The 27,985-nt window shown below is 41.0% G+C and overlaps 2 protein-coding genes across 11 annotated transcripts in view; both read right to left on the bottom strand.

Annotated features, from left to right (window-relative positions):
• Window positions 1–27,985, bottom strand: part of LOC143027759 (zinc finger MYM-type protein 1-like) — a 487,234-nt gene that overhangs the window by 191,002 nt on the left and 268,247 nt on the right. The window lies entirely within an intron of this gene.
• LOC143027756 (tubulin polyglutamylase TTLL5-like) overlaps window positions 1–27,985 on the bottom strand; it is a 182,337-nt gene that overhangs the window by 89,683 nt on the left and 64,669 nt on the right. For 8 of the 10 annotated variants that reach the window (XR_012966642.1, XM_076189271.1, XM_076189267.1 and 5 more), the window contains 3 exons: window positions 14,682–14,899; window positions 10,742–11,019; window positions 9,702–9,838 (listed from right to left, as the gene is read on the bottom strand). Coding sequence is in view for 9 of the 10 variants with exons in the window: in XM_076189271.1 (XP_076045386.1) it covers window positions 9,702–9,838; window positions 10,742–11,019; window positions 14,682–14,899 (633 nt within the window). In the remaining variant the exon portion in view is untranslated. The remainder of the gene's footprint in view (window positions 1–9,701; window positions 9,839–10,741; window positions 11,020–14,681; window positions 14,900–27,985) is intronic. The other 2 variants (XM_076189272.1, XM_076189275.1) reach the window with 1 other exon arrangement.

The raw sequence follows: 27,985 nt of genomic DNA, 5'->3' as shown, positions 1-27,985 counted from the left end.
TTATGGCAGACGTACCTTCTCCCTGCTCTTTTCTCTTCAAAATATCCAATTTTATCTCCGAAACATGAATGGATACTATATCTGTGAATTTTTCTTACCATAAATAGAATCGAGGGTAGTAATTACCAAATAGCGTAACTGTGAATTTACCAGATAAAGAATTACCGTATAAGGAGGATTCACTGTACTACATTTCCTGATGTTGAAAATCACTTCACATTTCCCACTCCATTTCCAGATTTTGTCTAGGTCTTCTTGTAGTGATTTGCAATCTTCCTGTGTACTTACTTTCTTTAGTGGTTTTGCATCATCTGCAAAGAAGTTCATATAACATTCCACCTTCATTAATGTCATTTATATATATGGAAAACATAATTGGGGCCAATACAGAGCCTTGTGGAACTCCACTTATCACTTCTTCCCAATTATTTGAGTTCTTGTCTCTGCATACCACCTTCATTTTTCTCCCGTTCATGAAATCTTTCATCCATTCTAATAACTTTCCTTGTATTCTACCTATTGTTTCAATTTTTCTTATTAGCTTTTTGTGTAGTACCCCGTCTGGGGTATTGGCTGCATGTTATTGTGGCAAAGTGGCATGCCGTTGATACTTTAGGGTCTATATGGGGCACTCTTATGGACCAGAGCCACACATCATTTTGGCTGTGATAGAGGAAAACTCTGTTCATAGAGAAATGATGACATTTTTATACTACGACTGTCCCTCCATTATGCTGTCTCCCAATCCCTTGTTACTGTCCTGTACAATTTCTCTGAATATTCATTTCCTTTTTCGCCTACCTTCCCTGTGGTGGGGAAAAAGAACACTGCCACCAAGTAATTCCACTTGGATCGTAAGAGGCGAGAAGAAAGGGACGGGGATTGGGACTAGGCATCCTTCTCCTTGTAGCCCCACAGGGGACATTCCTAAAAGAAAAAGCAAAGGCATAAGATAGTCTGGGAGTTTTCAGACCAGCAACCTAAGGTTTGGGTCTTTTAATGTGCATGGATGTGGTACAGATGAGAGTAAAAGGGCAGAGATAGGTAATATGTTTGTGAGAAGAAAGATGGATGTGTTGGCTTTGAGTGAAACTAAGCTGAAAGGGAAGGGTGAGTGTAAGTGGGAGGATATCAGGAGTGAAGAGAGGGCGAGGGAGGGAAGGGGTGGCTATACTAGTAAGTGAAGAGATAGGTAAACGTGTAGTGGAGTGGAAGGAGGTTTCCTCAAGGATAATGTGGATGAAGGTGAAACTGGGAAAGGAGATGTGGGTTTTTGTAAGTGTATATGGGCCTGGCAGTGAGAAGAGTGTAGAAGAAAGGGAGGCTTTTTGGATAGATTTAAATGAGTGCATAGAGGAATTAGGGAGAAATATCAATGTAATAGTACTGGGAGACCTAAATGCTAGGGTAGGAAATGATCCAATTGATGGAGTGGTTGGGAAATGTGGAGTTCCAGGAAAGAATCGTAGTGGAGAGTTGATGGTGGAAATGTGTCTAGAAAGAGTTGATGATAGCAAATACAGTGTTTCGGAAGAAAGTCAAGCATAAGTACACATGGGAGAGGGTGGTGAAGGGAAGGGTGGTAGATAGAGCATTAATGAACTATATAGTGGTAAATAGGATTATGATAGGAAGAGTTAAGGATGTACATGTGCTAAGGGGAGAGGGTGGGGGAATATCAGATCATTTTTTGGTGGAAGGTAAGTTGAGAGTGGAGGATAGATGGAGGAGGAGGAAAGGGACAAAAGGTAGGGAGGTGCTTAGAGTGAACTCTTTAAATGAAAAGGAAAAGGAGAAGAAGTACAAGAAGCTGAAGGAGGAGTGGGAGGGAGTGAAGGATAGAGTAGAGCTAGGTGTGGAGGGGGAATGGGGATGGTACAAGGAGGGAGTCATAAAGTGTGCAAAGATGGTGTGTGGAACAAGAAGGGCAGGAGGAAATAGAAGAAAGGGTAGTGAATGGTGGGGTGAGGAAACAAAGAAGGTTGTAAAAGAGAAGAAGTGAGCTTTCACAGATTGGTTTACAAAATGGGACGAGGGAGTCATATGAGAAGTCCAAAGAAAAGAAAAGAGAAGTAAAGCAAAGGTAAAGGAGGCAAAGAGGAGAGTAGATGTGAAATGGGGTAAGAGTATGACAGAAAATTTTGAAAGTAATAAAAAGATGTTTTGGAAAGAAATTAAGAGAGGAAGAGGAGGCGAATCAAGTATAGAAGAAAAGGTAAAAGGTGCAGATGGAGAGATGATAATGGAAGAGAAGGCAGTATGGGGAAGATGGGCAGAATATTTTAGGGAGTTGCTGAATGTGAAGGAGGATAGGGAGGGAAAGATAGCTGCAGTGGGAAATGCTAAGAAAATGACTGTGATGAGTGAGGCAAATGGAGGAGAAATGAGGAAGGATGAAGTGAAGGCAGTTGTTAAGATGATGAAAGCAGGTAAGGCACCTGGTCTGGTTGGATGCCATGCAGAATGTCTAAAAAAAAGGAGGTACAGTGATGGTGGACTGGCTGGTGAGGTTATTTAATGTTTGCTGGAGAGAGGGTAGAGTGCCGGAGGACTGGAGGAGTGCCTGTATAATTCCTCTTTACAAGGGAAAAGGGGACAAGTGTGAATGTAGTAGTTTCAGAGGGATTAGCTTGTTAAGTGTAGTTGGGAAGGCTTATGGGAGGATCTTGATTGAGAGGATTAGGAGAGGAACAGAGGGAGTAATTGGTGAGGAACTGTGTGGATTTAGGACAGGTAGAGGTTGTGTAGATCAGATCTTTGTGGTAAGACAGATATGTGAGAAAGCTATAGGAAAGGGGAAGGATGTTTTTTGGGCTTTTATGGATCTGGAAAAGGTTTACGACAGGGTAGACAGAAAGGCACTGTGGGAGGTTTTGTGGATATACGGGATAGGAGGAAAGCTTCTAGGAGCTGTCAAGAGTTTTTATGAGAGTAGTAGAGCTTGTGTCAGGATTAGAAATGGAGAGAGTGAGTGGTTCGAGGTAAAGGTGGGACTTCGTCAAGGATGCATTATGTCGCCCTGGCTGTTCAACTTATACATGGATGGGGTAGTGCGAGAGGTAAATGCAAGGGTAGTGGGTCAGGGATTGGAGATGTTTAAAGAAAATGGAGAAAAGTGGGAGGTGAGCCAGCTGTTGTTTGCGGATGACACTGCGCTTGTGGCAGGATCGGAGGAGGGATTGAGGAAGTTGGTGACAGAGTTTGGGAGAGTGTGTGATAGAAGAAAGCTGAAGATAAATGTGGGTAAAAGTAAGGTGATGAGATGTACATGGGGTGAAAGCGGCAGTAGTTTGGAAGTGAGCATTAAGGGAGAGCAACTGGAGGAAGTGGATAGTTTTAGATACTTGGGTGCAAATGTGGCAGGGAAAGGTGGAGTGAAGGTGGAGGTAGAATGTAGATTGAGAGAAGCGAGTAAATGCCTTGGTGGATTAAAAAGTGTAATGAGGAAAAGACATTTGGGAATGGATGCTAAGAGTAGACTATATGAAGGAGTGATTGTGCCAACAGCACTGTATGGGGCAGAAACATGGAACATAAGAGAGGAAGAGAGGAGGAGTTTGAATGTGTTTGAGATGAGGTGTCTGAGAAGTATGATGGGGGTTACTAGGCTGGATAGAGTGAGGAATGAGGAGGTGAGGAGGAGAACAGGGGTGGAAAGGGAGTTGGGAGATAGGGTTGATGAAAGAGTATTAGGATGGTTTGGACACATGGAAAGAATGAGTGAAGAAAGACTAGTAAAAGAGGTATGGAAGGCAGATGTGGAGGGAGTGAACATGAAGGGATGTCTTAGGATGAGGTGGATGGATGGGGTGAAGGGGGCTTTGGGGAAGAGGGGAATGTCTGTTGAGGAAGGACGGGAGAGGACAGAAGACAGGGGTGAATGGAGAATGGTTGTATATGGATGATGTGATGCATGAGGTGGAATGGGCAGGGGGATGGTGGGTGAGGTAGTATGTGTGAGCAAATTTTGTCTCAGCCCGAAGGGATTTCTCCCTGTCTTCTCCTTTTATGCATGGGGGGACGGAGAGGGGGGGGTTGCCGATTTAATGAAGCGGCCTTGCTGTGGATGTGCTGTGTCTTGCGACACTGCTTCTGACCCAGGGCAGTGGACAAGGTGCAGGGATGACCCGTCATCCAGGAGGTGCTAAGATGAGAGGGAGGGTGGAGGGGTGTGGAGTGTATTCAGGGATGGAATGGGTGGGAATGTTTTTATGCCTTTTCCCTTTTGGCTACCTCCCTTGTATGGGGGAAAAAGCCTTGGTATATGTATGTACTTTATTAAATGTCTTTCGTAAATCTAAGAAAGCACAATCTGCCCATCCATCCCTTTCTTGAATTATTTCTATTAGTCTCGAGTAAATGCATATTAAAGTTTGTGGCACATGATCTTCCAAATCTAAATCCAAATTGTTTTGGATTTAGTATTTTGTTCTCCAAATGTTTAATCCATTTACTTTTGATAATTTTTTCACATAATTTTGCTATTGTACTTGTAAGGGAGACCAGTCTATTGTTGGTTGGATTTTCTTTGTCCCCTTCCTTGTATATTGGTACAATATTTGCATTTTTCCAATCTTGTGGTACTTTTCCTTCTTTAAGTGAGAAATCAATTATCTTTTGTATTTTGTCCATTAGTTCATCTATACATTCTTTCAATATCCAATTTGCAATTCCATCCAGTCCATGTGACTTTCTGATGTCAAGGTTTTTTATTTGGTCCTTTATTTTTTTCTGTGTCACCGTTGTTTCTCTCATTGTGAAGGATCTTTCTCTCTGACCTTCTTTCCAATTTTGTGAGCTTTCAATTGTCAATATAAATTTAAAATTTTTGATCATAATTTCAGCCATTTCTACATCATCTATATATTCCTGATTTCCTTCTCGCAGTTCCACTATTTCATGTTTGTCTTTTAGTTTGTCATTTACATACCTGTAGAATAATTTAGGTTGGCCCTTGTATTTTTCTGTTATGTCTTTTTCATAGTTTCTTTTTTCTTCCCTGCGTATTTTTACATATTTGCTTCTTAGTTTGATGTATGTTTGCCATTTGGTTGTTTCTTTGTCTTTTTTCCATCTTTTCCAGGCCTTGTCTCTTCTATCTTTAGCTTCACTACACTTTTTGTTATACCAACACCTTAAGTATAACCTTATTTGTTTCTACTTTGGTACATATTTATCCAGTTTGGTATGTATTTACCCAGTTGTAAATACCTAGTTGTATTATATGAGAAGGGAGCTATGCTTGTAGTGACTTGTCTTTGTATCTTTCAGCATCAAGTTTGTTCTTAAATTCTTGTATAGTTTTTGCACACACTGTTGCCTCATCCAATTTATTCCAGATATCCACCACTCTGTGTGGGAAGTTATTCTTTTTCAGATCTTTTCTATAACCATCTTTTTTTATCTTTTTTTTTCATGTCTTCTCAGTTTTCTCCTATCCAAATTTAATAAATCATCTCTATCTAGGACTTCCATCCCTTTCATAATTCTTTAAATAGTCAGTAAATCTCCTCTTCCTCTTATTTGTTCCAGGGTTGGTAGTTCCAATTTGGATGATCTTTGTTCGTACATCAATTTGGAGAATGTTGGTGCCATCTTTATCACTGCTCTTTGTATTCTTTCTAATTTCTTTATATTCTTTATAGTACTGGGTGTCCAGTGTCACAGCATACTCCAATCTTGGTCTTATCAGTATAATTTTCTTTACCATTTCCTCATCCAAGTAATCAAAGGCCACTTTCATTGATCTTAGTAAATTGAAGGTTTCTCCGACTATTTTGTTGATATGTTTGTCTGGTGACATGTCTTTCCTAGGTCCCTTTCTGAGCTAACTTTTTTATTTTCTTTGTACCAATTTTATATTGCCCCAATGTTCTATTTTTACGTTTTCCAAATTCCATTATACTGCATTTCTTGATGTTGAAATTCACTTCCCACTTTTGACTCCATTCCCAGACTTTATCCAGGTTTTTCTGTAATGATTTGCAGGCTTTCTCTGTTCTTACTCTAGTAGTTTTGCATCATCTGCAAAGAAGTTCTATAACATTTCACATCTTCATCTATGTCATTTATATATGTGGCAAACATAATCTGAGCCAATACAGAACCTTGTGGGACTCCACTTATTACTTCCTAGGTTGAGTATTTGCCTATAAGTACTACCCTCATTTTTCTCCCGGTCAAGAAATCTTTCATCCATTCCAATAACTTTCTTTGAATACCATCTATTGATTAAATTTTTCTTAATAGCTTTTTGAGTGGTACTTTATCAAATGCTATTTGTAGATCTAGATGTATCTACCTAGTTGTATTTCATGGAAAGGGGAGCTACGCTCATGGTGTCCCGCCTTTGTATCTTGCAGTGTCTAGTTTGCTCTTAAATTTGTGCATGGTTTTTGCACACACTATTGTTTCTTCCAGTTTCTTCAGTGTCCACCACTCTGTGTGGAAAACTGTTTTCCTTCAGATCTCTTCTAAAACTATATTTTTGAGTTTCTTTCCATGTCCTCTTGTGTTTCCCTTGTCCTAATTTAGTAAGTCTTCTCTATCAAGTATTTCCATGCCTTTCATGATTCTATAGATGGTCTGTAGGAATGGGCGGGGGGGTGGGGGGTGAGGTAGTATGTGTGAGTAAATTTTGACGCAGCCCGAAGGGATTTCTCCCCGTCCTCTCCATATATGCAAGGGGGGACGGAGAGGGGGGGTCGCCGATTAAATGAAGCGGCCTTGCTGTGGATGTGCTGTGTCTTGCGACACTGCTTCTGACCCAGGGCGGTGGGCAAGGTGCAGGGATGACCTGTCATCCAGGAGGTGCTCAGATGAGAGGGAGGGTGGGAGGGGTGTGGAGTGTAATTAGGGATGAAATGGGTGGGAGTGTTTTTATGCCTTTCCCTTTTTGGCTACCTCCCTTGAAAGGGGGAAAAAGCCTTGGTATATGTATGTATGTACCAGTATCTTCATATGACAAGCTTTAAAGTGCTGGGGCCATATTCGTGGCTGCTCTCTGTATTCTTTCAATTTTCTTTATATTCTTTTTGATACTGGGTGACCATAATGTTGCAGCATACTCCAGTCTAGGCCTTCTTAATGTGACTAATATTTTTCTCTCATTTCTTTATCCAAATAGGTAAATACAACTTTCATTGATCTTAGTAAGTTACAGGATTCTCTGACAATTTTGTTTATTTATCAGAGGACATGTTTTAAGATAATTACTCCCAGGTCTTTTTCAGATCCCACTTTCTTTACCTCTTTAGTTCCAATTGTATATTGTCCTGATATTCTTTTTTTACTTTTTCTGAACTCCATTATGCTACATTTCTTAACATTGAAGTCCACTTCCCACTTCTGACTCCATTTCCAAACCTTGTTTAAGTCTCTCTGTAGTGATTCACAGTCCATTTCACTTTTCACTTTCCTTAACAATTTAGCATCATCTGCAAAGAAGCTCATGTAACATTCTACATCATCACCCATGTCATTCACATAAATAGTGAACATTATTGGGGCCAATACAGATCCTTGTGGAACTTCACTAATCACCTTCCAACCTGAAAACTTTTCTGAGTACTACTTTCATTTTTCTACCATTCAGGAAATCTTCCAACCAGTTTAGTAGGTTGCCTTATATCCCTCCTATGTTTTCCAATTTTTTAAATAATTTTTTGTGTGGTACTTTGTCAAAGGCGTTCTGTAAGTCTAGGAAAGCACAATCAGCCCATCCATCCTTTTCTTGTATTATATCCATTAGTGAGTAAAAGCAGCAACAACTGCAACAGCATTGTAGAAGAGAGGCCAAATGCAGAGTATGGGATCCAATGTACTTAACATTTTGCCCAGCAGGGCTTCTTCAGAAATAACATAGTGGAGAAACATCTGGCTCCTTATATAACCCGAGCTTGTGGGGAGAAACGAACATAAAACTGGTGTAAAAACAATTTGTGTAAATTGCTTGTTACTTTGTTATCAAAATTGCTAAAGGTTTATCTATTGTAAAAAATTCATCGTTTTGATTTATATTATCAATGAGAGATATAAAAGCAGATTCAAAACATCAACGTTTCATAGTATGGTTTTCATATTTGATAATCTTAGAATTATTCTAGTCAGCATTGTGGCCTGTATCGAATCTATGTCTAACAATGGCATTATTCATATTGTAAGTTTTCATATCATATTTATGTTCCAATATTCTTTTATCAATACCACAGAAACTTTCACCAATGTTATTTTTTACAACCTGAACATGGCACACAGTAAGCACCTGCTTGACAAACATTTTCCCTACTTTTATTTCAGCTTCTTATAAGATTGCCAACTGCCAAATGAAGTCTACCGAGCTGGTTTTAACAACATTAACACCAGCCTTGTTTAATAATGAGGAAATATTGTCTGCAACTGAGGTATTAGGTAATATGATCCTCTTTGTACATTCTTCTTTTATTTTTCCTACTCTTTTATGAACAAGAGTGAAGTGAATTTCAATATCAAGAATTGAAGCACAATGGAATTTGGAAAAAGTAAAAACAGAATATCAGGACAAAATTGGTACAAAGGAAATTAAAAAAGTCAATTCAGAAAGGGACCTCTGAGTAATTATCACCAATGACATGGCACCAGACAAACATATCAACAAATTAGTCAGAGAAACTTTCAATTTATCAAGATCAATGAAAGTGGCTTACATGGATGAAGAAATGGTAAAGAAAATATTAGTTACATTGATAAGACCAAAATTGGAGTACGCTGTGACACTATGAACACCTAGTACTAAAAAGAACATAAAGAAACTAGAAAGAATTCAAAGAGCAATGACGAAGATGGCACCAACACTCTCCAAGTTGACATATGAACAAATAGTGGATAAACTCGAACTACCAACCCTGGAACAAAGAAGAGAAAGAGGAGACCTGCTAACCATCTACAGAATTATGAAAGGGATAGAAGTCCTTGATAGAGACGACTTACTAAAGTGGGATAGAAGAAAAACAAGAGGACATGAAAAGAAACTTAAAAAGGATAGTTACAGAAGTGATCTAAAAAAGAATAGCTTCCCACACAGAGTGATAGATATCTGGAACAAACTGAATGAAGAAACAGTGAGTGCAAAAACTATACAAAAATTTAAGATCAAACTGGATACAAAAGCATGTCACTACAAGCATAGCTCTCTTCCTGTAAAATACAACTAGGTAAATACACTAATGCAGCACAGTCAAAAGTTATAAGATTCTTCTCATTGAGATCTGTGGGAGGGACCAAGGACAATTGCCAGCCACTATGGGGCTGTGTGTTTTCCACTCTATGAAACTTGAGGCAACAATTAATTATTTAAATCACAATCCCCCTCCATTTACTCCTATCTCATGGTTTCTCTCTTTTCTGCTCAACATTCAACATGCATCCAAATCCTCCTTCACCCCATCCATCAATCTCATTTTACAGTGTTCCTCTCAAGCTCACTCCATCTACCTCTCCTTTCTACACTTTCTTCACTAGTCTTTCCTCATTCATTCTTTTCATATGCATAAACTACATGTATATATGAAAAAACACATGATGAATAGTACTGGGGAATGTATCCATTTCCATGGAAAATGTCCGGGGCTCAGATATAAGGAGTGTTCACAACAGATGTAGCCTGTTTGTGAATGCCCACATATAGACAGAACCAACTGATGCAGTGTTGGGGTGTGCCCTACCCAGGTTTTTCTTGTTCTTGAGGTTAGCAAGTCCTTTTGGCAAAGCTCTCTCATAACACGCGAGTCTCTCAAGTGATGAGGCCAGGCCAGAACTGGACACGGACGAGATGCGCATGGGAGCCAGACGACCAAAACGACTGTTGGGGTTAGTTCAAGCAAAGGGAGGAAGTCAACACTCAAGGATTAACAAAAAAAGTATGGTTAATTATAAAAAAAAGTCATCATAACTAGAATTATGTGAATAAATAAAAATGCCAGTACAGCCTTGTCTCCCATGTCAGTGACCAATACTGGAGAGCTAATGAAACAAAAGACAGAATAGGGAGTCTGTTGAAGGTGTTAGGAAGAACAGGAAGGCCAAAGGGCCATCACCAAATGTCTTTCCCATACAATTTTAACTCTGAGACAAGACTGTCATAAAAATTATTGAAATTTACAGAGATGCAAGGAGACTATGGTAAGCTGGTTAAGTCAGCATCTAGAAAAAGTAATATCTGTGCTTGCCTAGGGAGCCTCAGGTTTAATATTTTGGTGGGATACTGGCCAGCATCTTTTGCATACATTTACTTTTCTCTTTCTACTGCACATGATGAACTATGTAATATCCTACCTCACCAAAATCTATGAGCATAAGTTGCAATTACACCTAATTTTCATCCGTAGTGTCTTCATAACTCTCCTGGGTAATAAATTACAAAATAAGAAATCCTAAGTCAAATAAACCTCAAGTTCATCTCTATTTAAAACTTGACACAAATCTGGCACCAACTAAGTCTCATATATCACATTGAACATTTGATCCAAAAACAATACATACACACATACATATACCAAGGCTGTAAAACAATGAGAAACAAAAATAAAGGTACCATCCTGGCTACCTCCCTTGTAAGGGAGAAAAAGCCTTTGGTATATGTATGTATCCTAACTAGAAATTGTACCCATTACACACAAAGTTAACAGGGAAATATAAAATGGCATGTGACTGGCCTGATAATTTCTTGAGGTATTTCTCTAATACAACACTCTAAATGCTCCACCTTGTGGTCTTGTTGCCCTGTGGATATAGATGGTAGTGTAGGATATAGTTGAGTGGACTGTCGTACTCTTGTAGTGTACCGTACATAGCCCAGGAGTCAGGCGTTGGGAAGATGCGGGCCCAACCTCCCCTACGCACATACTCTTCTCGGACATACTTTACAATGCGTAACTCCTCTGCACTTGGTACAATGGCACCATCTCGCCCATACTGACTCCGATCAAATGAGTCTACAGTGTATCGCTGCAACAATAATTTCATGTGAGCAGGGCTAGAAATCTGAAAATGGAAATACAACCACTAATGTGTTAACTACTGTATATGTTTTTCAAAACCAAAGAATTTTTCTTGCAAAAATTTTCATGCTAAAATTCAAATACATATATATATCACACATATATACCTATACATATCTACATCTGGGACCAGCAATAGGTACCTATAAGTAGTGGTCCTATGAAATGATGTCTGAAAGAATTTTATAATCCATGTGGTGTGCACCAGAAAGGAAAAGTGACCTAATGTGGAACACGGAATGTACTATCCACGTGGTGTGCATTTGGAGGAAGCGCCCTGACACTAAATAGCTGGCCTGATCCAATCCAATGCAATTAGGGATGATTATGCACCATGGGGGCTTACCCACTCAGTATATATAAGACTTCAGCCACTTGTAAAACCAGTTCTGAACTAACCAAATGAAGGACAAGAACTCATTAACCCTCTTACCTTATCCTCCATTGCCACACCACTACAGTGGTGACCTTACAGAGGGACCAAATGGACCAGTCTCCTGTTGGTGCCATCCTCAACACTACTCCAGCTCTCATAAGAGCCACTGGGGAACATTAACCAAGTATACAGGGTCTAACAGATAAATCCGTACAACTTCTTATCACATGTTTTAAGATTAATATCTCGGGTTATAATAAACAGAGAGTTATGAAATTTTTAGTATATTTAGAAAAGGCAATAAGAACAATGATTTCATTCAATGTAACCACCTTCAGCTGTTATGACGCTTTCAACGCGTTTACGAAACTTGGATACAGCGTTGATGATCTCAGACTTTGATAATGAACCCACAGCCTTCTTGATGTCTGTCTTCAGGGTTGTTATACTTCTGTGTGGCTTGTCACATGCCTTGGCCTCAATTCGCGCCCAAAAATAATAATCTAAAGGGTTTAGGTCTGGCGAATTTGAGGGCCACAACTCTTTGTTCCAGAACTGCACATTTGACCCTTCGAGAAGGTTGGTGGTCCTCTTCGCTGTGTGGGCTGGAGCCGAGTCTTGTTGGAAGACAAACTGGTTGCCACTAGCCTTATCTTTCATCCAGGGTATTATTTTCTCTTCTAGAACTTTGCAATAGACAACGGCATTGACTTTCTCCTTGTTGTTGAAGATGTGAGTGAAGACGTCCCCCTCAGTTGACACCACAGAGCAATATGACAGTTGCTGGTTTCTTCGTCGTTGTCTTGTGTTGAACCTCTGAGGATGAGGAGGCTATCCAGCGATCATTCCGCTTATTGAAAGTCGCATCAACCGTGAAAATCTTCTCGTCGGAAAAAAACTTGATGACTGAGCCATTCGACTTCATCCAGTTCAACAGCTTTTGGCACCTGGTCAAGCGGATTTCTTTCATTTTTCGTGTCAAAAGATGTCTTTTTCCTTGTGAGAATGAGGTTAATCCCAATTTCTTTAATGCTCTGTGAATTGTCATTGTGCTGACACCTCTCTTCTTTGCCAATGTCGATAATGGTAAGGCTGGATTTGCATTGACACTTCTCTTGAGACCAGCTAAAAAGCGAGGTGTTAGAATTCTGCCCCTTCTGGGCTTGTGAGCAGCTCGTTGGTCTTCGGCGGTCTCATCAAAACGTTTACAAACATCGTAAACAGTTTGTCTGGAGTATTTTAGCATCCTTATTATGGCGCTAGGAGTGTGACCCGCGCGACGAAGTTCGCATATGGCTGAACGTTTGGCTTGTTCCATTGCTTAATGTTTATTGCACTGGTGCTAGTATACAACTGGCTAAATTATTAGACAAATGGAAGTATCTGGAAACAATCAGAATTGCCATATGTTACTTTTTAAGTGCTTAAAACCTCTTCAAAGTTTGTACGGATTTATCTGTTAGACCCTGTACATTGAGATGCTGTCCATGGCCCGCCTACCACCTGAAGCTGATGGAACCAGCATAGCACTAACACATTCCAACAGATATGGTTTCTCTATATGTCATTTCCTCATTGACACAGGCACTTGCAGATCCATAATTTCTGTGTCCACAGCAGAACACTGACACCCCCCCGCCCCCAAGGGCATTGGTGGGAGGACACTTGCACCATTGCCACTTACAGATATAAATGCCAGTATCTCACATTCTGGAGCTGCCACAACTCCTGGAGCTTCATCCTGGCAGATGTCAGGACCCCCCTCCTTGGTGCTGACTTTCTTGCTAATTTAAGGCTACTGGTTGACACTGCTAACTGCCGCTTTGTCTGTGGAACAGCACCCACCCTGCAAACCACACCACAGCCAACCATGGCTGCCACTATCAATATTAGACATTTTCACACCCACTGGTGACTGAGCAGCCTGTGGCAACCTCAATGTGCCTCCAGTAGAGGTGGCCCTCAGCCAGCCCCTTATTGTGCCAGCCTACAGCAAGCCAGAATGGGTCTCTGTCGACTACCTAAAACTGGACTACCTTGATGCCCCTGCAAACCACACCACAGCCACTGCCATTTATGCTAGATATCCCTATGTCCACTGCTCACTGAGCCATCTTGGATTTCCTCAATGTGCTTCCAGCAGATATAGTCCTCAGCTAGCCCCTCACTGTATCTGTCTCCAGCAAGGCAGAATGGGTCTCCATCAACTACTTGACACCAACCTACCTCAATGCCCCTGCAAACTGCACCACAACCAACTATGGCTGCCACCACTGATGCTAGATATATCTATGTCCACTGCTCACTGAGCCATCTGGGACTACCTCAACACGTCTCCAGTCAAGATGGCTCTCAGCCAGCCCCTCGTCATGCCAGCTCCAGCACACCAGAACGAGTCTCCATCAACCACTAGAATCTTTCCTACCTTAATGTCAGTGACACTCTGCCCATCCAATTCTCACATGTGGGAAACCCTCTGAACCCAAGGCAACTTTAAGAAGGGAGTACTGTACAGACCATGTGGCGTACAACAGGGAGGATGTGCAACTTGTATTGACCATATGACTTACACGTGGAGGGACAATTTTGCACTGAAGCCATACATATAACATATGGGCAAGCCCCTGTGGCTTGCCCATGTGTTATATGTATGGCTTTGGGCAGCTTGTCAAACCAGTTCTGACCTAACCAAATAATATATTTCCTTCACCTTTTTACATTAAGGGAGCTATCAAATGAAAACTGTTCCCCTCTTCCTAATATTATCAGTCAGTGATATAGAAACACCCCACACTAATACAACACAAATAATAGTCTTACATTTCTTCCTAGAAAGATATAGGGGAGGTTCCAGGGAATGATGGCAGCTGCTATGAAGCAGTATATTTCCAGTCAATAAAACTCAAGGTAACCATTATCATTATAATTATCATTATTAGAGATAAACATATGAGGAATGATTGTAAAGAAGAAATGAGGAAGCATATGAATGATATATAGAGGGTTAAACCAATGTGCAAAGTGAAAGAGTTCAAGAAAGCAGCAGACAAGATATTGGGTACATGTTTGAAAAGAATAAAAAGATGCTTTGGAAGGAAGCAAAAAGAGTATGGGGAGGCAAGTATTTCTTGGAGAGGAGAGAATCGGAAAATGTAAATAGGGGACAATGAGAATGATTGAATATAAAAGTAAGAAAGCTAGAGTCAATAATTACACATAACAAGCCACTTTTTTTTTATTAAGGTAAAACAAAGAGTAGAATCACTCACTAAGGATGGCAGCTTGCGGTAAATGGAGGGCCGGGCATTAACCTTGGCTGTGTGAGGGTTACAAGCTTGTACACCCACCAAAGAAAACAAGTCTGAGAGCATTGCAGACTTGATTTTAAGGTCCAGAGGTTGATCAATGTTAAGTGAGGGTGAAAGATTGACTTCTAGAACCCACGGCTTCAACTGGCTGTCTATCAAGATGTCAAACCCATACAACTCTGTAATGGAAGATGGAAAAAAATTGTGAATTTATGTTTTATATAAAATAGTCACATGGGGTAAAACTGGCCACTGTCTTTGTTACATACCTAATTATGACAGAAACAGGGAAATAAAACCACCAACTACTATGTGTTTTGTACAATTCCTCCATTTACTTTGTTGACAAATGTAATTAGGTATGTAACAAAGATGGCCAGTGGCCATGTGGCTACTTTTGCCCCTTCCTACTGTATATGTCTTTTTCTGATAACACACATAAGAATCAGTCATTAGCTTTCTATGCATCCTAGGTAAGGTGTATGGCAGCTGAGGAAAAGAACAGTACAATGTTTGTGAAGAAAGGGGTGATGTAGATCAGTTGTAGTCTTAACCAATTTAATGAGAATTGTGAGTGAAAATAGGAAGAACTGCACTTGTGTTTTATGGATTTAGAGGTGTATGATAGAAATATATATCACTCTTACAGCAGCTTCACAACCATTCCATACACTACACACTCTCTCATGGTCTGCCATACTCCATTTCTATTCTGTCATACTATCTATATACTGATTGGCCTCTTTCTCTTATAAGGGATGTAGCTAGCCAAAGAATGCACCTACCTCGTCTGTACCACATCCACTCACATTAAAAGGCCCAAACCTTAGGGTACTGGTTGGAAGCTCCTAGACCCTCTTATGCCTTTAATTTTTTCAGGAATGTCCCCTTTGGGGTTACAGGTAGCAGGACTCCTAATCCTATCCCACGTCCCATTTTTTGTCGCCTCTTACGACTTAAGGGACTGTGGGAAGTGCTTATAGGTGAACGTGTCATAAAAGTTGTTCAATTTCTTTGGTGAACTTATGTATACTTACTCTATCGGAAAGAGTATTATTGCATACTAAATTGTTTTAGTAACATGTATTTATTACGTGTAGTTAATTTTTTTCTTTTTTTTTTGTTATGATAGTATCTGTAATCATTGAAGTATCCACAGGCATAGGTAATCAGCCTACTATGTAGGAAATGAAAGATTAGAGTCTTGGAAACAACTTCATCAAGTTAGATTTTTTCCTACTCTCTTTTATTTTATTTATTTTTTTTTTATTTTGAATAGTAGAAACTTCAGTGAAAATCTGCTATGATAAATTAAACAAAAAAATTAAGTTACAGTTTCCTTTGTTTTTTTCTGATCAAATTAAAGAATTGCTCTTTCTCTTTACAAATTCGAAAGAATGAATGAAATCGGACAAAAAGAAACAGAGATATGGCTATTTAAATATAAAAAATATAAACTTTTCAGGAGAGGCATTTAAAGTTTAAAGGAGCGCACCGGCATTTAAAATCCTCCGGCCGCGTACTCACTCGTGACATTGTCTATTTTTTTACGTTTCCGTTTAACCCCTTCCATACGGTGCCGCACACGTAGGCGTCATGAGGAGCAAGTGGATTCACGACGCTGCCATATCGGCGTCTTGATTATATTTATTGTAGTCGCCCCTGTGTTTTTACATTCTCCCAAATGCGCCCTGAATCCCATTCTCTGTGGTTTTCAAAATTCGCGGGTGAAAGAGAGAACGATCGATATAAGCGGCGACTATATTTTATGATGCGAATATTATTACGTTACGTCATACGGCTGGCATTGGCTGCTGCCCGCGAGATTTAAGTCCCGTACTGAAGTGGTTAAAACTTTAAACAAAACTGAACTGGCTATCGAAAATTTGACTTAATTTCAATATACAGAATGTTTTTTCATGCAAGGGGGTTGCCAGATGTCGCCAATAATTTATCTATTTCATTTTATATATAAGAACAGAAACGGAATTGAGCTGTAATATTTGGTCGAAGTGTTACAGCCATTATAGAGAATCTTTTGAATACCTGTTGGTAGAAAAAAAGATAATACGATCGCATCCATGACTGGTATGCTAACAGATACGCGACAGGGCGACATCCTTTCTCCTTTAGCTTTGAAGAGATACTGAGATCCTTGTGGTGATTGACGATTAGTGTTGGGCAAGTTGCCAGATATCTCCATATATATTAATTATAGTAAACAAAACAGAACTGGGTATCAAAATTTTGACTTTATTTCAATATACAGAATGTTTTTTCATGCAATGGGGTTGCCAGAGGTTGCCAAAAATTTATCTATTTTATTTTATATATAAGAAAAGAAACGGAATTGAGCTGTAATATTTGGCTAAAATGTGACCACCATCATAGAGAATCTTTTGAAATGTTTACCTAAAATTCGTTGATTTTCCAGAATTTTTCGTGTTTTCGCGTCCTACAGTCCCTTAAGTGGAAAGACTTGGTGGTAGCATTCTTTTCCCCAACCACAGGATAGGCATAAAAAGGAAATGGATATTAAGAGAAATGGTACAGGACAGTAACAAGGGGTTGGTGGACAGCATAATGGAGGGGCAGTCGTAGTATAATAAAAGTGTCATAATTTCTCTATGAACAGAGTCTTCCTCTATCAGACAAAATGATTTGTGGCTCTGGTCTGTAGTGGCGCCCCATATCCTAAAGTATCAACTGCATGCTACTTTACCACAATAACATGCAGCCAATACCCCACACGGGGTACACGAACAGAAAACACAAAGTTGGCAAAATTTTGTCAATACACTTGATCACAAAACAAACACTAGCAAATTGTACAAAACACTCAACAGCATTACACTATCCAACAGTAACACAACATGCTCTCACAGCAATAACCACAACAGATAATTTACCCTCAAACTGACATACATACATATACCAAAGGCTTTTTCCCCCTTACACAGAGGTTAGCCAAAAAGAAAAAGGCATAGAAACCACTCCCACCCATTCCATTTCCTATATATTCCACTCCCCTCCACCCTCCTCCCCCTCTCTTATCTTGGCACCTTCTGAATGATGGGTCATCCCTGCATCCTGTCCACTGCCCTGGGTCAGAAGCAGTGTCGCAAGAACATAGCACATCCACAGCAAGGCCGCTTCATAAATTTGGCGACCCCCCTCTCCGTTCCCTCATGCAGAAAAAGAGAAGATGGGGGGAAATCCCTTCGGGCTGTATCAAATTTTTTCTCATACATACTTCCTCACCCCCTATCCCCCACCCACTCCCCCTCATGCATCACAGCATCATCCACAACCCTTCTCCATTCACCCATCTTCTGTCCTCTCCCGTCCTTCCTCCACAGACATTCCTCTCTTTTGTAATGCCCCTTTCACCCAATCCATCCATCTCATCCTAGGACGCCCCCTCATATTCACTCCTTCCACCTCTGCCTTCCACACTTCTTTTACTAATCTTTCTTCACTTATTCTTTCCGTGTCCAAACCATCCCAATACTCTTTCATCAACCCTATCTCCCAACTCCCTTTCCATCCCTGTTCTCCTCCTCACCTCCTCATTTCTCACACTATCTAGCCTAGTAACCCCTATCTTACTTCTCAGACATTTCATCTCAAACACATTCAAACTCCTTCTCTCTTCCTCTCTTATGTTCCATGTTTCTGCCCCATACAGTGCTGTTGGCACATTCCTTCCTTCATATAACCTCCTCTTAGCATCCATTCCCCGACCTCTATTTCTCATTACACTTTTTAATCCAACAAGGCATTTACTCATTTCTCTTAATCTACATTCTACCTCCACCCTAACTCCTCTCTTTCCTGCCACATTTGCACCCAAGTATCTAAAACTATCCACTTCCTCGTTCCTCCAGTCTTTCACCCTTAATGCTCACTTCCAGCCTGCTGTCACTCTCTCCCCTTGTACATCTCATCACCTTACTTTTGCCCACATTTATATTCAGCTTCCTTCTTTCTCACACCTTCTCAAACTCTGTCACTAACTTCCTCAATCCATCCTCTGATCCTGCTACCAGCACAGTGTCATCAGCAAACAACAACTGGCTCACCTCCCACTCTTCTCCATTTTTTTTAATCATCTCCAACCCCTGACCCACTACCCTTGCATTCACCTCTCGCACCACCCCATCCATGTAAAGATTGAACAGCCAGGGCGACATAACACATCCCTGACGAAGTCCCACCTTTACCTCAAACCATTCACTCTCTCCATTTCTAATCCTAACACAAGCTCTACTACATACATGTACCAAAGGCTTTTTCCCCTTTACATGGGGGGGTAGCCAAAAAAGAAAAAGGCATAGAAATCACTCCCACCCATTTCATTTCCCATACATACCACTCCCCTCCACCCTCCTATCTTAGCACCTCCTGGATGATTTGTCATCCCTGCATCCCGTCCACTGCCCTGGGTCAGAAGCAGTGTGGCAAGACACAGCACATCCACAGCAAGGCCACTTCATAAATTCAGCGACCCCCCCTCTCCGTCCCCTCATGCAGAAAAAGAGAAGACTGGGAGAAATCCCTTCGGGCTGCATCAAATTTTTTCTCATACATACTTCCTCACCCCCCATCCCCCACCCACTCCCAATCATGCATCACAGCCTCATTTATACACAACCCTTCTCCATTTACCCCTATCTTCTGTCCTCTCCCGTCCTTCCTCTACAGACATTCCTCTCTTTTGTAAAGCCCCTTTCACCCCCATCCATCCATCTCATCCTAGGACGCCCCCTCATATTCACTCCTTCCACACTTCTTTTACTAATCTTTCTTTACTCATTCTTTCCATGTGTCCAAACCATCCCAATACTCTTTCATCAACCCTATCTCCCAGCTCCCTTTCCACCCCTGTTCTCCTCCTCACCTCCTCATTTCTCACACTATCTAGCCTAGTAACCCCTATCATACTTCTCAGACATTTCGTCTCAAACACATTCAAACTCCTTCTCTCTTCCTCTCTCATGTTCCATGTTTCTGCCCCGTACATTGCTGTTGGCACAATCACTCCTTCATATAACCTCGTCTTAGCATCCATTCCCAGATGTCTCTATTTCTCATTACACTGTTTAATCCACCAAGGCATTTACTCGCTTCTCTCAATCTACATTCTACCTCCACCCCCACTCCTCCCTTTCCTGTCACATTCACACCCAAGTATCTAAAACTATCCACTTCCTTGAGTTTCTCACCATTAATGCTCACTTCCAGCCTACTGTCGCTCTCTCCCCTTCTACATCTCATCACCTTACTTTTGCCCACATTTACTCTTCAGCTTCCTTCTTTCACACACCTTCTCAATTTTTGTCACTAACTTCCTCAATCCCTCCTCTGATCCTGCTACCAGTGCAGTGTCGTCAGCAAACAACAACTGGCTCACCTCCCACTTTTCTCCATTTTCTTTAATCATCTCCAACCCCTGACCCACTACCCTTGCATTCATCTCTCGCACCACCCCATCCATGTAAAGATTGAACAGCCAGGGGGACATAACACACCCCTGACGAAGTCCCACCTTTACCTCAAACCATTCACTCTCTCCATTTCTAACCCTAACGCAAGCTCTACTACTCTCGTAAAAACTCTTGACTGCTCTTAACAGCTTTCCTCTCATATATCTGCAGTACCTCCCATAGTGCCTTCCTGTCTACCCTGTCGTAAGCCTTTTCCAGATCCATAAAAGCCCAAAAAACATCCTTACCTTTTCCTATAGCTTTCTCACATATCTGTCTTACCACAAAAATCTGATCTACACATCCCCTACCTGTCCTAAACCCACACTGTTCCTCACCAATTACTCCCTCTGTTCCTCTCCTAATCCTCTCAATCAAGACCCTCCCATAAGCCTTCCCAACTACACTCAACAAGCTGATCCCTCTGTAACTACTACACTCACACTTGTCCCCCTTTCTTTTGTAAAGCGAAACTATACAGGCACTCCTCCAGTCCTCCGGCACTCTACCCTCTCTTAAACAAACATTAAATAACCTCACCAGCCAGTCCACCATAACTGTACCTCCTTTCTTCAGACATTCTGCATGACATCCATCCAACCCAGGTGCCTTACTTGCTCTCACCATCTTAACAGCTGGTTCCCTATTTCTCCTCCATTTTCCTCACTCATCACTCTCATTTTCTTAGCGCTTCCCACTGCAACTACCTTTCCCTCCCTATCCTCCTTCACATTTAGCAGCTCCCTAAAATACTCTGCCCACCTTCCTCTCACTGCCTTCTCTTCCATTATCATCTCTCAATCTGCACTTTTTATCTTTTCTTCTCTATTTGATTCGCCTCCTCTTTCTCTTTTAATTTCCTTCCAAAATATCTTTTTATTACTTTCAAAATTTTCTGTCATACCCTTATCCCATTTCACATCTACTCTCCTCTTTGCTTCCTTTATCTTATGCTTAACTTCCCTTCTCTTTACTTTGTACCTCTCATACGATTCCCTCGTTCTAATTTGTAGCCAATCTATGAATGCCTGCTTCTTTTCTTCTAAACCCTTCTTTGCTTCCTCATCCCACCACTCACTACCCTTCCTTCTATTTCCTCTCGCCCTCCTTGTTCCACACACCATCTTTGCACACCTTATGACTCCCTCCTTGAACCATCCCCATTCCTCCTCCACTCTTAGTTCTACTCTATCCTTTACTCTCTCCCACTCCTTTCTCAACTTCTTATACTCATTCTCCTTTTTTTCCTCATTTAAACAGTTCACTCTAAGTACCTCCCTACCTTCTGCCCTTTTCCTCTTTCTCCACCTATTCTCCACTCTCAATTTACCTTCCACCTCGTCTGGGGTATTGGCTGCATGTTATTGTGGCAAAGTAGCATGCAGTTGACACTTTAGGGTCTATATGGGGCACCCCTATGGACCAGAGCCACACATCATTTTGAAAACTCTGTACATAGAGAAATGATGACACTTTTATACTACGACTGTCCCTCCGTTATGCTGTCCCCCAACCCCTTGTTACTGTCCTGTACCATTTCTCTGAATATTCATTTCCTTTTTTTGCCTACCTACCCTGTGGTGGGGGCAAAAGAATACTGCCACCAAGTATTTCCACTTGAGTCGTAAAAGGTGACAAAAAAGGGACGGGGGATGGGATTAGGAGTCCTACAACCTGTAGCCCCAAAAGGGGACATTCCTAAAAAAGGAAGATCATTTCCACAAGCTCTACTACGCTTGCAAAAACTCTCGCCTGCTCTTAACAGCTTTCCTCCTATCCCATATCTCTGCAGTACCTCCCACAGTGCCTTCCTGTCTACCCTGTCGTAAGCCTTTTCCAGATCCATAAAAGCCCAAAATATATCCTTACCTTTTCCTATAACTTTCTCACATATCTGTCTTACCACAAAAAACTGATCTATACAACCCCTACCTGACCTAAATCCACACTGTTCCTCACCAATTACTCCCTCTGTTCCTCTCCTAATCCTCTCAATCAAGACCCTCCCATAAGCCTTCCCAACTACACTCAACAAGCTGATCCCTCTGAAACTACTACACTCACACTTGTCCCCCTTTCCCTTGTAAAGTGGAACTATACAGTCACTCCTCCAGTCCTCCAGCACTCTACCCTCTCTTAAACAAACATTAAATAACCTCACCAGCCAGTCCACCATAACTGTACCTCCTTTCTTCAGACATTCTGCATGGCATCCATCCAACCCAGGTGTCTTACCTGCTCTCATTATCTTAACAGCTGCTTTCACTTCATTCTTCCCTATTTCTCCTTCATTTTCCTCACTCATCACTCTCATATTCTTAGTGCTTCCCACTGCAACTACTTTTCCCTCCCTATCCTCCTTCACATTTAGCAGCTCCCTAAAATACTCTGCCCACCTTCCTCTCATTGTCTTCTCTTCTGTTATCATCTCTCCATCTGCACCTTTTACCATTTCTTCTCTACTTGATTCACCTCCTCTTCCTCTCTTAATTTCCTTCCAAAACATCTTTTTATTACTTTCAAAATTTTCTGTCATACTCTTACCCCATTTCACATCTGCTCTCCTCTTTGCTTCGTTTTTCTTATGCTTAACTTCCCTTCTCTTTACTTTGTACCTCATTCTAATTTGTAGCCAATCTATGAATGCCTGCTTCTTCTCTTCTACACCCTTCTTTGCTTCCTCATCCCACCACTCACTACCCTTCCTTATATTTCCTCCTGCCCTCCTAGTTCCACACACCATCATTGCACACCTTATGACTCCCTCCTTGAACCATCCCCATTCCTCCTCCACTCCTACTTCTACTCTATCCTTTACTCTCTCCCACTCCTCTCTCAGCTTCTTCTTATACTCATTCTGTAGGAGAGAGGCCAAACGCAGAGTATGGGATCCAATATATTTAATGTGTCACCCAGCAGGGCTTCTTCAGAAATAACACAGTTGAGAAACATCTTACTCCTTATATAGCCCGAGCTTGCAGGGAGAAACAAACATAAAATTGGTGTACACACAATTTGCTTGTTACTTGGTTATTAAAATTGCTAATGGTTTATTTATTGCAAAAAATTCACTGTTCTGATTTATATTATCAATGAGGGATATTAACACAGATTCAAAACATCTATGTTTCATAGTATGGTTTTCATATTTAATAATCTTAGAATTAGATGTTTTGAATTTGCATTTATATCCCTCATTGATAATAGAAATCAGAACAGTGGATTTTTTGTAATAAGTACCATTAGCAATTTTAATAACCAAGTAACAAGCAATTTACGCAAATTGTGTGTACACCAATTTTAAGTTTGTTTCTCCCCGCAAGCTCGGGCTATATAAGGAGTAAGATGTTTCTCAACTGTGTTATTGCTGAAGAAGCTCTGCTGGGCAAAAAGTTAAATATATTGGACCCCATACTCTGCATTTGGCCTCTCTCCTACAATGCTGTTGCAGTCGTTGCTGCTTTTACTCATATACTCATTCTCCTTTTTTTTTCTCATTTAAGCAGTTCACTCTAAGTATCTCCCTACCTTCTGCCCTTTTCCTCTTTCTCCATATATTCTCCACTCTCAACTTACCTTCCACCAGAAAATAATCTGATATTCCCCCACTCTCTCCCCTTAGAACATCTATATCCTCTTCCTATTATACTCCTATGTACCACCACATACTCCATTAATGCTCTAACACACTTCTATCCACCACCCTCTCCCATGTGTACTTATGCTTGACTTTCTTCCTAAACACTGTATCTGCTATCATCAACTCTCTTTCTAGACACATCTCCACCATCAACTCTTCACTACAATTCTTTCCTGGAACTCCACATTTCCCAACCACTCTTGATTGCTCTTAACAGCTTTCCTCCTATCCAATATATCTGCAATAATTCCCAGTGCCTTCCTGTCTACCCTGTCATAAGCCTTTTCCAAATCCATGAAGGCCCAAACAACATCCTTACCTTTTCCTAAAGCTTTCTCACATATATGCCTTACCACAAAAATCTGCACCACGTAACCTCTACCTTTCCTAAACCCACACTGTTCCTCACCATTTACTCCCTCTCTCCCTCTATTAATCCTCTCAATCAAAGCCCTCCCATATGCCTTCCCAACTAAACTTAACAAATTGATTCCTCTGAAACTACTACACTCACACTTGTCCCCTTTCCCCTTGTAAAGTGGAACTACACAGGCTGCAAGAGACCATAAGCCCTACATTAGGCAGCTTCGTATCCATCACCACCTGTCATCCCCATTCATAAAGTCATCTAATCGTTTCTTAAAACAACTGATAGTTTCAGCACTTACTACATGGTTACTAAGTCTATTCCATTCGTCGACCACCCTATTAGTAAACCAATTCTTGCCTATTTCCTTCTTAAATCTAAATTTGTCCAGTTTAAATCCATTACTGCAAGTCCTGCCCTGTTGTTTTAATATGATGACCTTGTTTGCATCACCCTTGTTAAAGCCTTTGATCCATTTGAACACCTCTATTAGATCACCCTACACTCTGCATCTTTCCAGAGAGTGTAAGTTAAGGTGCCTAAGCCTCTCTTCGTAAGGCAAATTTCTGAGTCTATGTATCATTTTGGTCATTCTTCTCTGTACTGATTCTAGTGAAGTTCATTTTGTAGGACAGAGACCAAAACTGTACCACATAGTCAAGGATGGGTCTAATTATTACTAGAGTTTGATAATTACCTCTGCACTTCTATTTGTTACCATCCTAGCAATGAAACCTAATGCTCTGTTAACTTTATTATTGGCGCTAATGCACTGTTTCCTGGTTTTAAGGTCTGGACTCACTAGAACTCCCAAGTCTCTCTCGCACCCAGTTTTCTCTAAAAGCATGTTATCTAAGCTGTATCTATTTTCGGGGTTGTGTAGCCCTACATTTAAAACGCTACACTTAGAGATATTGAAGTTCATTTGCCATTTCACCAACCATGTGAACAATTTGTTAAGATCATCCGGCAGAATCTCTGCATCGTCTCCTGACCTAATTTGGCATCCTATTTTACTGTCATCCGCAAACTTACTAACATCACTATTTATCCCATCGTCTAAGTCGTTTATATACATAATGAACAATAAGGGACCCAAAACCGAGCATTGGGGGACCCCACTAGTAACATTGCCCCACCTAGATTTTACTCCATTTATGGTGACCTGCTGTTTTCTGTTACTAATCCAAGCTCTAATCCATTCTAACACTTTTCCTCCTATGCCATGGGCTTTGATTTTATTCAGTAGTCTCTGGTGTGGCACCTTGTCGAAAGCTTTGCTAAAGTCAAGGTAAATAACATCGTAATTATCATTGTTATCTGACGTCTTATATACTTTAGTGTAAAAGGATAGAAGATTAGTCACACATGACTTACCCTTGGAGAAACCATGCTGTGTATCACAAATTAAATTATGTCTTTCGATGTGTTCTCCGGGTCTATTTACTATTATTGATTCAAGCATTTTTCCTAAAACCAATGTCAAACTGATTGGCCTGTAGTTGCATATACAGTGCTTGACAAAAGTTCGCGGCGCCTCAGCGAATCTAAACAAAAATGCACAAAAATGTAATTAATCATTATATTTATTGGATTTTTACTCACCTAATACTTGGTTGGGAGTCCTTTGCGCTTTAACACAGCCTCAAGACGACGTGGAAGTGAAGCAGCTAGGTTGTGGAGGGTTGTAGGCTCAAAATTATCCCAGATTTCCTGAATGGCTGCCTTGAGCTTGGGTATAGAGCTGACGTCTTTGCCTTGTAACCTCTTCTTTATAATGTGCCACAAATTTTCAATTGGGTTCAAATCAGGGCTATTACCTGGCCAGTCCTTTATAAAGTTCACTTCACAGTCGTTGAGCCAAGTAGTGATGGATTTAGCAGTGTGGCAGGGGGCACCGTTCTGCTGAAAAACTGTGGCACCTGTTTTTTCAAATGATTCAGGTAAATTTTTACACAGAAGCTCCAAGTACACGTTTTGATTCACTTTTAAGTTCTTGGGTAACACTACTAATGACCCCAAGCCCTTGCCGCTGAAACAGCCCCACACCATTAAAGTATCAGGGAATTTGACAGTACCCTTGACGTACTGAGGGTCAAGCGAGTCACTTCCATGTCGCCGGTACACCTTTGCACCACGGTTACAGGTGACACTGAAGGTGGCCTCGTCAGACCACAAAACGTCAAGCCAGTCGTCCTCAGTCCAGTGAGAGTGTTTCTTGGCAAATTCAATCCTTCTGGCTTTCTGCTTCTTGGTGACAAGTGGCTTAGCAACAGGCTGGTGACTCACGTACCCAAGCTCATGCACCCTTCGTGACACTGTCCTCACAGACACCTCACCAAACACCCCAGGGTTCTGTTCCTTCACTACCCTTGCTGTCTTACGAGGAGATGCCTCTAGGGAACAGAACCCTGGGGTGTTTGGTGAGGTGTCTGTTAGGACAGTGTCACGAAGGGTGCATGAGCTTGGGTACGTGAGTCACCAGCCTGTTGCTAAGCCACTTGTCACCAAGAAGCAGAAAGCCAGAAGGATTGAATTTGCCAAGAAATACTCTCACTGGACTGAGGACGACTGGCTTGATGTTTTGTGGTCTGACGAGGCCACCTTCAGTGTCACCTGTAACCGTGGTGCAAAGGTGTACCGGCGACATGGAAGTGACCTGCTTGACCCTCAGTACGTCAAGGGTACTGTCAAATTCCCTGATACTTTAATGGTGTGGGGCTGTTTCAGTGGCAAGGGCTTGGGGTCATTAGTAGTGTTACCCAAGAACTTAAAAGTGAACCAAAACGTGTACTTGGAGCTTCTGTGTGAAAATTTACCTGAAACATTTGAAAAAACAGGTGCCACAGTTTTTCAGCAGGACGGTGCCCCCTGCCACACTGCTAAATCCATCACTACTTGGCTCAACGACTGTGAAGTGAACTTTATAAAGGACTGGCCAGGTAATAGCCCTGATTTGAACCCAATTGAAAATTTGTGGCACATTATAAAGAAGAGGTTACAAGGCAAAGACGTCAGCTCTATACCCAAGCTCGAGGCAGCCATTCAGGAAATCTGGGATAATTTTGAGCCTACAACCCTCCACAACCTAGCTGCTTCACTTCCACGTCGTCTTGAGGCTGTGTTAAAGCGCAAAGGACTCCCAACCAAGTATTAGGCGAGTAAAAATCCAATAAATATAATGATTAATTACATTTTTGTGCATTTTTGTTTAGATTCGCTGAGGCGCCGCGAACTTTTGTTGAGCACTGTAGATGATCTATCTCCCTTCTTAAAAACAGGAACAACGTTTGCTTGCCTCCAAGCAGCAGGCACAAAACCAGTGTCAACCGATTTATTAAATGTTTCAGTTAACTGATCTCAGATTTCAAATTTACACTCTTTAAGTATTCTTGGAAAAATTTAGTCTGGACCCTGTGATTATGTAGCTTTAAATCTTTCAATCTGCTTGACTACTTCTACTTTACTAATGCTGATATTAGACTACTTTCTTCATCCCCAATGAAAATCGGATCACAGTCAGGTACTTTATCTAACCTCTCATTAGTAAACACAGAGAAAATATTTGTTAAACTCCTCACTCATTTTTTCCTCCAATTCTATCATGACATTTTCATCGTTTTTAATTGGTCCTATTCTTTCTTTATTTTTTGTTCTATAGAGATGAAAGAAACCCTTTGGGTTAGATCTTGCTTGACTGGCAACCTTAATTTTATAATTACATTTTGCTGTATGTGTATTCTTTTTAACCAGCTTTGCCATTTCATTATAT

This window comes from Oratosquilla oratoria, chromosome 8, assembly GCF_046742065.1.
Source record: "Oratosquilla oratoria isolate Oo_2021 chromosome 8, ASM4674206v1, whole genome shotgun sequence".
Classification (NCBI taxonomy): domain Eukaryota; kingdom Metazoa; phylum Arthropoda; class Malacostraca; order Stomatopoda; family Squillidae; genus Oratosquilla; species Oratosquilla oratoria.
This window is presented reverse-complemented; position numbering and strand designations above follow the sequence as displayed.